The following is a 17,635-nucleotide window of genomic DNA, read 5'->3' as shown; positions in this document are numbered from 1 at the left end:
GAAAACTTATCTTAATTAATTGAAACTGAAAAATAAACAGAAATATCCTGTGAAAGATTACATGATGTCTTATACAAAAAGTGTCTTCTGGCCAAACATACAATTTAAAAAAATATATGTTTGATATAAATAATACTTCACTTATTACTAGTAACTTTCCACCAGCTTTCTTACTCTCAACTAGAATGAATCTAATGCCTAGCATATTGATTAAATTCACATGGCAACAGTTTTCTTAAAAAGGACAATATCTATATGCCAGTGTTTTAAATAATTCCCCAAGTTATAAAACAAATAACTGTATGAATGGAATTAATGTTCTTTTACAAATGACAAACAAGAAAAAGCCCTATTTAAACATAAAAAGTAGTAAGCTCCTGGTGAATCTCACAATGTAAAATCTACAAGACCTATATGCAAATATTTTAAAGTATCTTTGAAATTCCAGAAGTCCAAGGAGTTTCTAAATCATCAGTGCAATAGCACAATGCAGTACTGGACCATTTACCATGAATTACTCCCTCTAGTACTTGAAACGTAACCACAAAACCCAAGGGGAACACACAGGCGGTAATGGCCATGTGTCGAACACTTGAAGAAAATGCAATTTTCTTACCGGGCTTCCCATCAGCTCAGAGATGTCCCCCACTCCTGCCGGCAGCTCCCTCTTCGGGCTGCTGTGGTACCGTTCCGCCTCCTTCACCTGGACCAGCTGCTCATCCAAGGCCTCCTTCTGAAGCAGCAGCTTCTGTGTGTGGCCTGCCTGGACACCAAGGTCTTTTTCCAGAGCCAGAATCACTCTGTCTTTGCCTTTTATCTCATCCATCTGGAAAGAAATGAAGCGAGAAAGTTACTACAACATACAACTACCACAAAACAAGTATTTGCAGCATGCATAGCCACGAATTTGCAGAAACAAAGTTGTGTTTCTCTCAGAAGTACACCAGCAGCCAAGCTGTGGTTGCTAGAAAGAAGTTAGAAGCCTCTGAAGTCTTTTCCCCTCCCCTGGAAAAAGTTTCAGCCTTCACTTGATCATTAGAGTTTGTTCAGTGACATATCAATTCAAGACACAAACTAAAATAGATCTGAGCATAGACTGAAACAGAATATATAGCAACTAAAGTTGTACTCTGATCTGACATGTATATACTTCTGTGAGCAGCAGAAAAATTTCCCTTCACTATTTTGCAGAGAAGAAACACAAGAAGAGACAGATACATCATTTAAAACCCATCTAAGCTTTGTTTCGAGGCGCTGCAGTACACATCAGCCCCACGCTGACTCCCTCTTTATTAGGGAGTTTCACATAGTGAATCTCTTCATGAACGTTTTTAAATCAGTGCCATTCACACAGAGTTATGTTTAATCTTAAATTCTTAAATATACCTAAGTATTTTATGTGTCTTTGCTGTAAGATTCAAATGTAGACTAGTCTTTGCACAACATAAGGGGGAAAAAAAAAAAAAGAAAAAGAAAATGCATCCAGAGACTTAGAATAAGTGGTCAGAAGAAATAGTTCTTAAATACCATCTACAGTTACATGAACTATGATGTTCCTACATCTCAATACCAAATAAAGCATACTGCTAGCAGTGATCTACTGCAGCTCTCGTAGGGTTTGTCCCTGACAGCATCAGTGTTAAATTCACTCTGGTACTATTGCAAACACTAGAGGAAGTGACAATCTGTAGCAGTTACTATAGAAACAGATTTCTTAATAAGAATGTTAACTATTAGAAATATATTTATTGAAACTGTGCTATATCACCTTCAGCTTACCGAATTATTTTCTCAACCAACGTAAATCAATGCAATCATAGTTTTACTTTAAAAAAATTAACAAAATAATGAAGTTATTAAATCATATGCATATTGTAGTTTTTTCTTAAACCCTGTTCCTGTAGAATTCTTGTTTTTTTATGTCAAGGATTTAAAAAAGAAGGAAATGTCAAAAACTTACTTTTAACTTACAGTTAATCTCTGCATCAGTCAGATTTGACATGATGCTTAATTACACGATCAGATACAACTTCATGAACTTACTCCTTTCTCAGGCTACAAAGCCTGTGAAATCAGCGCTGTTTGCAGAATCTGAATTGTAGGAGATGGCTGGACTAAACCAAGTCAAGTCTTGATCCAAGTTAAAAAGAACAGATTTGAAGAGTATAAACTGGTTTAGATTACTTTTAAGTTATAATTATTGGTTACGATGCAGATTTCTGCATTTGGGGAGTTCTCTGGGTCTTAATTATTTAGCCAGTAAATCAGTATTAATTTCCAGCAGATTAATTCAGATTTGTGCGACTTTCAAGTATGCCCAAATGACTTACAGGAAAAGAATGCAGCTTTCATTAATGGAAGAATCTACAACATGCAGTGTTTCAGAGGGACTGTGCACTGTGCAGCAATGACAAAAATTAAGCAGCTGTCTCATTCACTGCATGCTATCTGTCAGGCACACTGATCTCTTAGGGATCCTTTGAGGGGGGAAAAATATGGTCATGTAACTAAATACTGTGAGCAAAGTTTGGCTGTCAATTACACAGGTGTTCATACTGAAATAAGTGGAGCAGCACCCATATAACTGAGAGCACGATTTGGCCATGCAATGTCCACACTTAAGGAAGAACTAAGGTTACCTAGGTGGCCTTGATTTTAGATACCCAATTTGTACTACATTTTGTATTTTTCATATTCTTGAGGTTTATATGTTCAATGGAATGGCATGAGCTGGAAGAAAAAAGAAAGCAGCAATTTCAGCATGGACTGCTGCTTGCAGAGCAGCAGTGTGGAAACGTGCCTGTGTCACCTGTCACCTCAGTGATATACACTTCCACAGAGCAAAGCACGCAAGGTTACACAGACCAGGAAAGAAAAGAAAAGAAAAGAAAAGAAAAGAAAAGAAAAGAAAAGAAAAGAAAAGAAAAGAAAAGAAAAGAAAAGAAAAGAAAAAAGAGAAGAGAAGAGAAGAGAAGAGAAGAGAAGAGAAGAGAAGAGAAGAGAAGAGAAGAGAAGAGAAGAGAAGAGAAGCCAAAAAGCACAGCTTTAGGGGAAAGAGAGGTGGTAGGGGAAGGCAAGAAAGAAGTCAGAATTCCCCTCTGCCTTTTAGCACCTTTTTTCTACCTTAAAGTATTTCACTACATATGGTGAAATTTTCAGGGGAAAAAAATCAGTTTTAAAGACAAACAGAAAAATCTTTGAGACAGTGATAAGAATTGAAACAGCAATATAATAGCAATGACTGGGCACTCTTGTTTTAAGGCTTTTATTTTACATTACAAGCATACACTAGAGTATCTCTTATTCACATAAACACACACACATACACATAGCACCGCATGAAGTTTTTTTCATTACTAGCACAAAACAGCAGAAACAGAAATTACTTAGCAACTTCACTCAACTAATCTAATGTAAATTGACAGAGATGAATAGATCAGATAGATCAGCAGCAATAATATATCTACCTGAAATTCTGTTTTATGAGGGTCACAATACAGTTCCCCTTTCCTCAAGAGGACAGTTTCAGCTTTGATTTCTCCAATGTAACTACAACAATCCAGTCAATGCCTCATTTCTTAAAATTTTCTCCAATCTCTGACCCAATCCTTTACTATTCTTCTGACTTGCACAATACAAAGCAAATACATTCATCTTCACTGTCTGTTCTCTTAACAGAGACTACAAACTACTCCAGAGAGAAAGAAAAGGAAGAAAAAGATCTAACAGAGACACAGCATCCCTTGGTTCCACATGGGTCAGACTTCAGATCAAGGGGCAGGCAGGCAAAGCAAGAGAAGGTGCAGGACTAGGCACAGGAGAGATACAACTTAGATTTAAGCTGAACATAAGCAAACAGAGCAGAGAAGAAGATCAACCAGTCCCAAAAGACTAGTTTAACTTAGTGTACTAGCTGCAGTAAGGAGTACACACACTGTCACCATGCCAGTTCTGTACCACTACAGGACTACTCTCTTCTTGGAGATGTCTTACCAGATCGGTTACCCAAAGCAAAGAAGTTGGCATTACAGAACAAAGTAGCCTTATGCAATTACACTGTGTGTCAGAGTATTTATTTTAGTGAGGAGAGGAGTATCTTCCATTAGGCAAATGGAAATCAAAGTGGATTAATCTGTTCCCTGTTGGTTACTATTTTGATGAAATGTATGCTGTAGTAGCAACAATGCCACAACCATGATGGTCTTCTCTTCCAGAGGAGCATGGTCTGAAACAGAAACAATCTATTTCATTAGACTAAGTGACATACACAGCTCAGGAAAAAAAAAAAAAAAAAAAAAAAAAAAAAAAAAAAAAAACACTTTCAGGTACAAAAGCCTTTCAGCAGATTAAGAAGTTGTATGTTTAAAAGCTTGTCAACTTTTTCCACATATATAAGCTTGCTTTCCCATAACTGTTTTGGTCTAATTATATATATATATATATATATATGTATATATATGTATATGTATATATACACACACATTGGTATTAAGTGAAATAACACTTAGTGCTCCCCTCATGACCTCTCAGGTTTAAGTGTTTAACCTTTTATTCTATTACTGCAGTGTTCATTCACCAGAAGGGATGCAGATTTTGCCATATTAAAATGAACAGCATTCCTTGCTATTTTATGTCTTCTTTTTATTTCACTAGAGAACCATCTCCAGACTGCTCATCACTTACATACGCAAAAAGGTTATCGCCTTTAATTCTGTTGTCTCTCAGGTCTGATTTGATTATGTATAAAAATGCTTTCTGCCTTCACCTTTAAGACCCATACACACAGCTAGACTTTTCATCCAAGTTCTTATATCATGTCCGTCTTTGCAACACTCTCCTTTCTGACCTTAACAAATGCAGTCCTGCCTGTTCACATCCATTCAGAATGCTGTATTAATGATGCTCTCTTCAATCACAAAAATCCTGTTTCTTCATTTTCTAAACTGATTTTCTTTTCATTACATTAAACAAATAATTCATTCTGACTTTCAAGGATGTTGACAGCCTAACCACCACCCATTTATGCTTCACCTATTACTACGGTTCTATCTTTGATCCTCATTACCAACTCATCATATTTTTGGTGGAGCATTTTCATGCTCTCTCTCATGCTACTCTTCTTGATTCAAGGAACTGTAAATAAATACCCATCTGGTTACCTGATTAATCTTCCTGAAACCCTTCTTAAATCTCTTCCTGTCCTTGATACCTCTAAAATGCAAAAGGAAACCATTAAAAAGACTGTCAATACTTAACAGCAAAAAGCTGCTGAGGTCACAGTACATTTTCTGGTTATCTAACAGTATATCTAAATTAACATATCCCTGAGAATCTAAGACATGGGGAAGCACATTGCAGAGACACAGGAATTTCTCTACAACAAGCAATGCAGATATCACAAGGGCAGCACTGTACTGAAGCTTACAAACCTGGATGGATCAACTCTCATCTGATTCATGATCTGATTCTGAGCAAGCCCATGCCTTTCCATGGTGTTCCTCAACCCTCATTATCCAGGAAGCACGGTGCAGGACCTGCCGCACCAGATGCCTGGAGGAGGTTTCTGCATCTGTGGCACAGTTAATCCACAACTGAGGTAAGTGACACTTAGTAACTGGAAGCGTTACACTAGTGCCTTCTACCTCCCACTATTTATTTGCTATCTCTTACTAAGGTCCAAATGACAGAGACAATCTTTTCATCCAAAATACTCAGTAGAGATCTTACTCCATGGATCCAGGCCTTGGGCTCACAGACCCTACATTAAAACAAATATACCATCCCAGAAATTCCTTCCATCTGGCTGTTTTGGTCTCAAACTTTTTCTCATCTTAATATAAATGTGTCCCTTTTTTTCAGCTACACAATGCAACAGCGTGACACAACTCTATGACATTCATTTTTGCTTGTATTTAAAGCATTTTAGATTTCTTTACACAATCAAGCATGGTACAATTCAATATAAGAGGTCTGTGATAGGAAGGTAGTGGAGCAATGTGGGGTTAGAACTCATTTTCAGTAAACGTGCTTTTAGAAGAGATGTAATATAAATATCCTCCAAAAGAGGATTGTAAAGAAAATAAGGTCATCCACCAGCAGCTGCAGAAGCAAATCACTGAGAAATCACCTTGGATAGCATGAGTTACTCCTGTGCAGCTGGTTAAAATTACAGCATTCTAAAGTACCATTTCTTAATTAATGCATTTTGTACCATCAGATGACAGGTGCTGAACACAGCAACTACCTGCATTGTATCAACCAAGAATTAGCAATTTTAGCTGGTGTCGAAATTGCAGGGTTTTTTTTACAAACAGGTATCTAACAGCCTTATAACAGCCATGAGAAATGAGCAGAAATAAGTGTTTTAATAATATTTATCAAACATGAAAGAAAACCAAGCCAACCATTGGAAGAAGTATCCTCCTGCCAATTATTCCTGACTTCAATAGCTATAGCACAAGAAAGTCAGAGACCTTTAGGGGAACTTTCGCCTCTCACAAAGTTGAAAGAGAAATTCCTGGGGAATTAAAAGCTAGATCTATCAAGGCAGTGACATACTCGGTTTTCAAAGTGGAAAAAGTCAGCTGCTGCACTGCTAAGTATAAGATCTTCTTCTTTACCCATTCATATCTAAGTTATCTCCTAGCCAGCTGCAGAGGAAAGTTTTACAGTGCTCTCTCCTCTCCAGAAGAAACTGAATTGATCTTTGTACTAAATGGCTGACACTGAAAATAGGGATATTTTAGCAGGAGAATTGCTAGTTAGTATGGAAAAAAAGAAAAAAAAAGAAGCAGAAAGAGAAGTTACTTATGCAATTAAACAAGGAACTAAATGGAATTAATGTGTTTTATATTTACAAAGGGACACTAGCAACCAAGAAAGTATTCCATACTGAAAGTCCATCCAAAGCAAGGAACCAAAATAGTCCTATGTTGTGCACAGCACTCTCTGCATGAGATTCATTCAAGGTCGAGGTGAATAAATAAAGAGGTTTTATTTAAATGTTTGCTGCTTATTTAATGTAAAGTTTAGGAGGAAGAGAGGTAAAAGATGCTAGCCAGCCCAGTGGAGGAGTTATATATATATATACATATGTGTGTGTGTGTGTGTGTGTGTGTGTGTGTAGGTATTTAATGTTTGAGCTAAGCTTTCTTCCTTCCATTTTCCTCTGATATCTTTTCACACTTTTTTTTAAGCATCAAAGGTCAAATTTCAAAGGTAAAGTATACTAAAATTTTTGATTAATTATACAAGCAACACTATATGTGCAGACAATTCCATAACTTTTCACACATCTTTCTCAAAAGCACCTTACACTGTTATAACTGACTACAACCACTACTACTGAATTTCTCCTATTACCTACTATTCCAGCTTTAAGTGGTCAATGACAGAGTTATAAGAAACAAGTATGCAAAAGGAGAAAAAGGTAGAAAGACTAAGTAATCCAAACAAATTTTTTTTGTCTAGATGCCACACCATACATCAGTTGTATGGGGTTTTGATAAGTATAGGGAATTACATATCTTTTAAAGAGAAGTATAGAAGTCAGATTTCTGACCTATCTACTGCGACAGAGTCTTAAGAAAATAGTAAAAATAAAAGCGAAATGCTGAGCCTGTATGACAAAGAGCAATCACTAGATCTGTCTGGTTCAGAAAAAAGACCTTCCTGGTGGAAGGCTGCTCTGCTGCCTCCCAGGAGGACAAACAAATCTGCAGGATACTCAGACAAGGTATTATTTGCAGTACTAAAATGCTGAAGATGGTAGAAGGGTCTTTGTAGGAGATTATCTCAGCCTCCAAAGGCAGCTGAAAGCGCCTTTTCAAATAGATGGCAACATGCAGAGAAGCAGCCCAGCAGCCCACAATTCAGTTTCAGCAGCTGTGTATGAAAGACATCCACACGTATTTCAGTGAAAAGTTGTTAAGAAGCATGCTGCAGCATTCACCGCACAACTGCGCATTGCACACACTGGGAAGATTCAAGACTCAGCTCTCCAGTCTCAAAATACAAGACTTCGGAGAAGAAACAAAACTCACAGATACGTCACTGCAGAAGTGAAGTGAAAAAAAGCCAACCACCATCCTTTTCAGGCCTTCCCGGAGCAGAGGAATACCTAATCACCCTATGAATGGCCAACAGTTCTTGTATTTTTACAGAGACAAAAGATCTCTATAACACCCCATTCCCTTAAATACGACCTAAAGATACAAATTAACAGTCTTAAAATGGTGAAACTCTGGTGATAGGAAGGCAGGAGAAAGTAAATGTTATCAGAAAGAAGAAGGATGCACCCACTGCAAAGCATGTAACTTTGATTTTTGGTGGAGGGTTAGCTTTTGCTCCTACTATTTTCACGTTTTATTAAAAGAAAATTACTGGATCTCTCAGAAGGAAAAAGGTTTTATTTGATCGTCCAAGTGTTACTTCTTAAAAACAGAAGACAATAATGCATTTTTATCAGCTTCAGCATCTCATTGTATGAGGAAATGGCATGCACTCTCCTCAGGTTTGCAGATGATACCAGATTTAGGGGAGCAGTTGATACACTGGAGGACAAGGCTGCCATTTGGAGGGACTTTGACAAGCTGAAGGAATGAGTCAGAAGGAACCTCATGGAGTTCAACTACAACAGATACAAAGTGCTGCACCTGGGCCGGTTTTACTTCTTGCAACAGAACAAGCTAGAAGGCTGGAAGCCAACCGACTGGGGAGAATTCGGCAGGAAAGAAAAGACGTGGATGGCCTAGAGGGCAAGTTGACCACGTAGTAGTAAGAGTTGCAGCATGAATTGTAACTTGATACTGTGCCAAATCTGGAAGAGTGTACCTGTAAGGTTGTAAGGAGTGATATAGTCTTCTATTAAGTACCTGGAAAACCATATCTGGAGCACAGCAGCCACTTTGGAGTCTCCAGCACAAAAGAGATACTGACAAACTGGAGCAAGTCCAATAAAGGATCACAGGGATTGATGGTTATGGGGCTGGGGCATGGGACATTCGAGGAATGGGTGAGGGAACTCAGCTTGTCTAGCCAGCCCAAGGGAAGGCTGGGGGCATGGATCAGAATTGCAGATTCCAATTCCACCATCTAAAGGGGGGTACAGGGATGACAAAGGCAGACATTTCTCAGAGACGCACAGCAAAAGGACATGGGGTAACAGTCAAAAGTTACAGAAATTCCAACTAGATAAAAGGGAAAGAAACTTCATAGTGAGAATTGTTCAGCGCTGGAACAGGTTGCCAGAGACTGTGAAATCTCCACCTTTGGAGATTTTTGAATTTTACTGGATGACGCCCTGAGCAACCTGATCCAACTTTGAAGTCAGCCCTGCTTCAGGCTGGAGGTTGGTCCAAATGATCTCAAGAAGAGCTAATTTCCATGATATTCTGATTTACTTGTACAATGGTGATATAAGTAATACATTTAGGAATTACAGACAAACAAAATGGGAGCTACGCAGAGCTAAAAAAATACTAACTTGTGAAGGCCGTGAGTCCAAATTTGGTTTTGTTCTGAACTGGAACAATCTGAAGTCTCTGATAAAGCTTAACTCCCCAAACGCGTTTCAGACGTTTTCATTTACATTATGAGATACAGCGTTATACAAAGACACAAAACAAAAATTAAAAATTGCTTATATATTAATAGTATGTAAACATAATTCAGTAGATATTAAGATGATTTTTTCCCTTCAACAAAAGTTTCAGTGAAATTGCCTTGAATTTTCCCTTATAGGACTTGCATAATTTATTAAGTTGAATTATAATCTTTCAGGTATTCCTTTACATAGATTTAGAAAACACTAAACAGAGAAAGGGTTCTAAATTTGGAAAGACTTTTTATTTCAAACAGCCAAATCATTTGGACTGAGAAGACCAAAGACAGTTAAAATTGTCTGTCTAACTTCACAAATGACAACTGATCAGTATTACTCCTGAAAAACAATTGTTATTTTTAGTCTGATTCCATTAATAGCATGAAGATTATTTCTTAAGAGTATGAATCTGCATAGATTCACATCAGTCTTTAGAAAATTGTATAAGGTTATTTGAGCATGCAATCGAAATGAGCAAATCTAATTCATCTCATGTAGTGTCTCCTCTTAAACATGGATCTGCTTATGCACAGAATGAGAGCAATGGAATCTTTTGCATTGATTTTTGGGGCATGAAAACAGGGACTATTTTAGGTTATAGTGAAATAAATACTTCAATCCACTTTAATCAAAGACGTTTAGGAATATTTAGGGAGATCATATGTTCAAAGTTTTTAACAAGGCTGAACAGAACTTGCGAAAAGTGAAAGGCTTCTTGTTAAAGATTTTTTCAGGAAATACAAGAAAGAATATTTACTAAAACTCTGTCATACAAAATACAAAATCCATTGTGATTCATTTTTTCAGTTTATTCCAAAGTTTAAGTGTTATCATTATATTAACAGTAGCTGACAAAATAAACGTTCAGCTTCCTAAGTCATACTGTAAATGACTAAAGTGACAATGTAATTCAATATACATTTAGTGATTCTTTCTTGCATTGTTTTCCAAGGCAATCACTGCAAAGAGTCTGTTGTTCCTACCTCTGCAAAAAGCATATCTAAAAAAATGCCAAGTAATAGCATGTTAAAAATTCTATTCACATAGCCCTGTAATGAATGACACTTCTAACTCTTCTATCTAGTTAATATGATACATGATACAGCATTCATGCCTGCTTTCACAGCTATGCTGCTAGCAGAATAAGGCTGGTTTGTTGGCTTCCATGTCAATGTATTATGTTGGCTGATTTAAGGCAAAAGAGGCAAACTTCACCTTCCACTGGAAACTTCTAACTTTAAATCTGATTTTACTGTTAAGTCAGTTAAATGACAGCTTTAACTGAGGCCCAAGAAAAATTGGCCAAAATATACCGAGTTTTTTTTGTGTATTTTTAAATGTAAATCAAGTAAAGCATTAAATGCCCTCATCGTAGTACAGTTCTGTTCCTTAAGCTACTTAATAAACAACACTTCTCTATACCATTAAATCAGGTTGGATTAAGTTTATCTTGTATCAGCCCAGACCTCAGAGGGGAACCAGACAAACTACTTATAATCATGCTGTTAAAACAGAAGTCTCCTGATACAGAGTGATTTACGTACGTACATGCTTGCCTATGCAGCTCTCAGCAAACTCTTTGCTTTAGGGCAGTTCATACTGACGTTCCACGAATGAAAAAGTGCACTGATTTTGTATACGTTTGTTTGAAAAACCTGAGCCACAGAACTAGTCTTGAACCTTTTTCCTTCAAGCAGAATATTTTCCAACTGTTTATTTTTTTTCCTTTTTTCCTATTTGCTCTATTTTTTATTTCTACATGTAAGTATCTGAACCTGTATCAGCATAGTTCCTCAATGAAGCTGATAGAGTAACACAACTATGCAGAAAACACTGAAAAAAACCAGTTGTTACTGCTTTCTTATTTTCATATTGTCTCTTTACTTGTAAATTGTCTGTTTCAGTCATTAGCTAGTTTTAGTTCACAACATATCTGCACAAACGTGAACTGGTAAAATATTTTTGCTTAAGAAAACTGATATTTTAAACCCTAACCTTCTTGACATAAGAAAAATATTTTATATATTATTGTAATTTTAAATTGTGTTTGCATACCTATCATGCTACTAGTTTAGTCAATTTAACAACCAAACTTTGGGACATACATGGAAGGCATCATTGTACCAGACATGTTCTTTGATGATAAACTAATGTAAATGAAATACTAAATATAGTCCGTCTTATAGACTCTTTATATTTTACAAAGCTGCAGAGTTTGAAATACTTGAGGCATCCCTTTTAGGAAATACTGGTGGTTCTTCTCTTTTCTACAAGCCGAACAGTTGGTCATCTGTGCTGAAGTCCTATGAAGCACAAAGAAGCCTGGTATCCTAGGCCCGCATTTTTCCACCCTTAAAGGGCACAACAGGTGAACAAATTTTATAAAAACAGAAAAAGGGCAACAATCCTTAAAACTGAATGACAGGGACAATGTTTCAGGAGGAATGGAGACATCATCTGGGTTCAGTATGGTTGGTTACCCAAACAAAAATATAAAATCTCTCTGAAAGCTTAGTTCCCGCATCTCACCTAGGTTTCTTTCCTTGCAAAATGAAAAACACCTGACTGCTTCGATCAAGGAGACCTCGTACGGAAATACAGTTCAGGCAAGTAGGAAAAGGAAGGTCAATTTATTTTTCACTTGAGAAACTCACCCTGGAAAGTTTGGGGTCATTCATATTCTATTTGATGGGGCATAAAGCTATGGATTAGGTCGGGCCAGTTGGGGAACCGCAGCTCATCAGTGCTCTACGGGAAGAGGAAAGAGTGGAAATAGTAGCCTATTGCACCAGCCTGCAGTGATGCAAGATATACTGCAAAACAGGTCTGCTACTTGTTTGCGGGTAGATACAGTAATAAATTAGTTGTTGCTGTAAACTGAAATACATATTACTTAATTTAAACGTACCAGCCTGCGGATATCCCTCTCACACTCGCGCTTTATTCTGTTAATCTCCTCCTGGTGGGACTGATAAGCTGTGCGCAGGTCGGCGGCCTTCATTTTATCCGCCTGCATAATGTTGTTCAAAGCTTCTTCAAGCTGCTTTTTGCCAGATTTCAGCTCCAAGATCTCCTGCTGCAGCTTCGTTCGTTCGCTGTCGAAGGCTTTCCGAGCCTCCTCCTTCGCTTCGTTTAGCAGCGCTGTTTTCACTTTGTCGGCTGCCCCGTCCCGCAGGACGTTTACTGTCGACTGCAAGCGCTGGATTTCACCATCCTTAATTTTCGCCATCCGCGCGACCTCCTGCTCGTGCTGCCGGATCAGGAGCTCTCGGACGCTCTGAAGCTCCTTCATTTTCTCCTCGTGGAGCTTGGCTTTCAGTTCAGACACATAGGCAGTGTGCTTGTGCTGCTCCTGTTCCCTTTCCTGCTTCACCTCTTGGATTTTCTCTCTCAATTTACCCACCTGAAACATCAATATAAAATACTGATTAACAAATTTCACCACACCTTTAAAAATCATTGTGGAAGCCTCTTCTAGAATATTTTTTAAAATTCTTCCCAAATACTCAAAAGCAAAGACTGTACACATGACATTTCTCTCGCTAGTAGAGAACTAGAGAGCTTGTGCTATGAACAGGCCTCGTGTGAGCATATGCAGGGATCTGCTATGGAGATTTCTATAGCAAGAAGTTCCCACAACTGCAGGTAATAAAAAAAATTAAAAAACAAACACATAGCAGCATCCAGTCTAGTTACTTCCTCTACACATAGTATCCTCCTTCCCAGATTACTCTCATCCATAACCTGCCTACTATGCCCTACAAGCTGATGGAAAAGAATCACCTGTGAGAGAAAAGTGTTTGTGTTTACAATGGGAAAGAAATGCTAGAAAACTTTCTAGTATGTGAAGGACCGTGCTTCAAGGATGCTCGGGAGTCTTAGGTCTTCACACATATTAACTCAATTTATTCTGGCGACATCCTTGTGTAGCTAGAAAGCACTATCACCATTTTACAGATGGGATGCTCAGGTAGGCACTGATCCCCAATTAGCACACGCTGCCTTTGCCCAAGGAGGGGTTTGAATCCTGAATTCCTGCACACCAAGCCACTCCTCCACCTATGACTCCTGCTAATCAGGTAAGAAAGGATCTTGCCTCCAAAGAACAGGAGAAAAATGCCAATGTGGCTCCTTATCAGAAAGAACATAGGGGGATAAAAGCTAAATTAAAAGACAAAAATGACATTGGTTTTGATTTCTTGCTACTGTAATGTGAAAGTCTTTATTGGATAAGCACCAGGATTGGTATTCTCAAAAATTAAGTTACTCAAGAGGCATCAGACTGGACATCCCAAACTGAGGTGTTCAAAACCCCCAGACACTTCTGAAAAATGTAAGCCAGTGCTTCTAAGGGTTGATGAAGGCAGAGGGAGGAGGAGGAAGGGTCTTATAGCCTATTACAGGAATACCCACTGTGATGAAACCTCATTATAAAGTGATGCTCAGCAGGCTGCATGACAAGCAATGCTTTTTCCAAGTGGGATTAGACTTTAATTTGGAAGAAAAAAAGCCCAGAGAAAGGCTTGCTTCTCTATTATAGTTTACTAGGAAAGCTATAATGTATTTCATTATGCTTGACACCAAGAACATCTTCATACTATCCCTATCACAGTGGCTGCCAAACATAGGTTCTGCACACGATCTTCTGATCTAAAGCAGAGTCATAGGCAAGCAGCGATTTCAGACTTGTGTTTTAACCTTGAGTGGCAATATAAACATATATACCACACAGCGTGCTTCATGGTTAAATGAGGTTAATGAGCAGTGGGATATTAGCCCCTGTCATACATTCCTAAAAGACTTGTGGTTATGCTAAGTGAAGCTGGGAAATGAAGTCACACGATGCATTTAATTTATGCTAAATTAATCCAAATTTGCAACTTGTCAAAGATTTTAGTGCAATAATGAGGGAAAAGCTCTATTAATATTCAGACTAACATTTAGGATGAAGGCATAATTCACTTTTTTTTGCAAGGTTCTGGATTCTACAGTCAAAACAAAAACAAAGAGTTGAATAAAAACAACCATTTAGAAAAGGCTCAGAAAACGTCATTACTTTGTTTATCGAAAGCAGGTTGAATCTACACGAGCACTTTTGCATGTTTGTTTTAGGGAAGACAGAGCATCTTAACCCAAAAGCCTCAGATATAAGTTGTCATTGAATCCAGGGTTACTACTTACCTTGAATGACCATAGAATGAGACCAACACATTATTAATTAAACCCACAGCACTGACTGTAGGATTCCCAGAATCCAAACTCTACCTCAAGCCTTGAGACAGCAGCGAGAGCAGACTTCAATCACACAGAGGATAGTACGACATGTTTTCAATAAACTCTGAGAATCAATCAACGTAAACTGACCATTGGTAAAGAAAAGGGGAGAAATACCTACATTTTCATGAAGGTAGTCTTCTGTGGACTACTTAAAGCTGTGGAAAACGTAACTGTTCTGAATCAGACATGATCAGAACTGGATTTTACTTCACAGCTACCACTATCCTATTCCAGGATGATCCAGGTAATACTTCTTCTCTATGAAAACAGCATAGATTTTTTTTTCACAGTACAGTATAGATTATTTTTCAAAAAATAATGTCTCACTACTGGACGTTATCTTCAGCAGTTATCCACATTTTTACGACTTCTGGTGGGTTGATATACAGTCCCAAGCCCATAGCGGACAACCCTGATCTTCAGAGCTTGCACTAGATTCTCCTGTGGAATCAGGTACTCTAAGACAAAACTAAACCATCCATTCACCTATTTACTAACACAAGTAGATTAATTTGAAGACAAATTTGCAAATGAACTAACATTCATATTGCCTTAAATCTATTAGCTCTTTCTTTATTGAGAAGAAAAGAAAATTGAAACGAAACTAAGAAACATAGTGAAAACTACACAGGAAAGCAAATTGTATAATGGTATTTATAAATAAGATTAATATTCCCCCAGATATACAATAACTTAAAATTAGTCATAGCATACATAAAAGTACGCAACCAAAAGGCAGTTTTTGATCTAACATAGTATGGAATGGAACTTCCTAAAAGCATTTTTAATATATGAGGAATGGATTTTGAAAGAATACTGAGTTATATAAAATGGCACGTTTGCCTTTCTTTCAGGCAACAGAAAAAAGGAAATTAATATCATCACTAATCTAGCCACTCCATTAACAACACTTCAAAAGCAATGAAAACTAAAAGAAAAAGACAAGCTTCCAAAAACCCTAGAGTTTATGCTGCATTTTAAAAGCATGACTCTTCATGACCCAGTAAACAACATGCATGCTAGTTTTCAAGGTTTTGATACTGAAATTTTAGAGTCTTCTCTTGTTACTACTTCTTGTAAGAGAAGACAGAAAATTAGATCTGTTAGATCTTCCCTGAAGGTTTTAAGTTGTCCCTCTTTCTCTCCCCTTTTTTCCCTCCTCACAATATGCAGATCTATCTACTTTTGGCTTCCTGAGCAACTTACTGAATGAAAAAAATAGCATGGCATTTTCCCATATGCTCAAGTTCCAATTTCAAAACTAACTTGAACTTTAAAGCATTTTGTCTCTCTTTAATTTCAGGGTTTTTGTTTGGTGGGATTTTTTGTGGGTTTTTGGAGGGTTGAGGGTTTTTTTTTTTTTTTTTTTTTTTTTTTTTTTGAGGAAGGTTGTTTTGTTCTCAGCCATAATGTGAAGCATAACCAAAAAATGAGGCCAATATTGAAAGTTTGTCAGGATATGAGGACACCTATAAAACAGACAGGAGTTTTATGCCTTTCTATATTAAATCGTTAATGATCTCTTCACAAAGAAGAAGCTAGCTTCCTGGAAGAAGAATGCCAAGCAGCATTACTCCTTGCCTGTCTTATGCATTTGTAAATGTGATAATGTAAGCCTGAACACCGCCTGCAAGACATAAATTTTCTTGAAAATATAACAATTACATTATTGTAGAATATTTGTATCCTGCTTTGTGTTTTCTTTGACAAGATACTTTTGTACTTCTCTTTCAAGAATGCCAAGTTCATTTTATGAACTAGAGACATTGAAGTAATCTTAAAACTATTCATTCCCTAAAAGCAAACTATTAAAGAGGTTTCCAAATGTTACTGAACTCCCTTAAAAATGTATGGTAAGGAATTACTATGGCATTACTGTACTACTTAGTATTTTCCCCCTCTGATTTAAATGTAGATAATGCTTGATTCATGGCACAATATTGCATCTCATTGGAAAAAAATATATGTACTGCCCACATACTCTTTTGCAAGAAACTCAGTTTGTGGTAGACAGTTTATTGCCCACTGTGTGAAATACCAAATTACTGGACCTGATGCTAACAAGACAAGGAAGTAACACTTCCTTGTTCCTATTTATTTTATAAATTAAATGCAGCAGCAACTTTCCTTCAACAAGAACAAAACATGAAGTCTGCATGCCTTTTTTATAAAAATTATGTAAAACCTACTATTTCTGCAGCATTCTTACAGCCTAATCTAATGGTCAGCCAAGAGCATCCTTTCAATTATAATTTCAATGTGCACTGGATCATATTATTAAAAACAATTCACTTGGACATGACCGCTATGGATGCTATCGGTCAAAGATGTCATTATGAGAGACACCTAAGAAAGCCCTCATTTTTGGCAACACAATAGTCAAACACTGTAAAACAAAGCAAAACAAGAAAAACATTACCAACAAACTATTCATCACAGCAATTCAAGATCCCTCACACAATGCAATTTTGAACTAGATGAATGCATGCTTTGATATGTGGCAGGCAGTACAGAAGAATGAAAACCACATGCATGGAAAAAAAAAATCTTGTATCCTTCCATTATGACTTTGGAAACTCTACCACCTAAATAATACTAAAGAAATTTACCCTTTGAAATATTTGCAAGTCATATATTAAAAAAAGGGGGGGGGCAACCATTTACTAGTCTTCCACACACTGTATTTTGTAACTTGTGCTTGGATATAGGGAATGTAGAGTCACGGGATTTGAAGGCTGAGGCTGAATGTGACCTCTG

The 17,635-nt window shown here is 37.3% G+C and overlaps 1 protein-coding gene across 2 annotated transcripts in view; it reads right to left on the bottom strand.

The window, feature by feature from the left end:
* The window catches only part of JAKMIP1 (janus kinase and microtubule interacting protein 1), a 104,649-nt gene that overhangs the window by 65,150 nt on the left and 21,864 nt on the right, over window positions 1-17,635 (bottom strand). For both annotated transcript variants that reach the window (XM_062575324.1, XM_062575325.1), the window contains exons 3-4: window positions 12,510-13,004; window positions 617-826 (exon numbers count right to left, since the gene is read on the bottom strand). In XM_062575324.1, coding sequence (XP_062431308.1) covers window positions 617-826; window positions 12,510-13,004 — 705 coding nt within the window. The remainder of the gene's footprint in view (window positions 1-616; window positions 827-12,509; window positions 13,005-17,635) is intronic.

The sequence above is a fragment of the Rhea pennata genome, chromosome 4 (genome assembly GCF_028389875.1).
Source record: "Rhea pennata isolate bPtePen1 chromosome 4, bPtePen1.pri, whole genome shotgun sequence".
Classification (NCBI taxonomy): domain Eukaryota; kingdom Metazoa; phylum Chordata; class Aves; order Rheiformes; family Rheidae; genus Rhea; species Rhea pennata.
The sequence above is the reverse complement of the archived record's forward strand: the minus strand, read 5'-3'. Positions and strand labels throughout refer to the sequence as shown.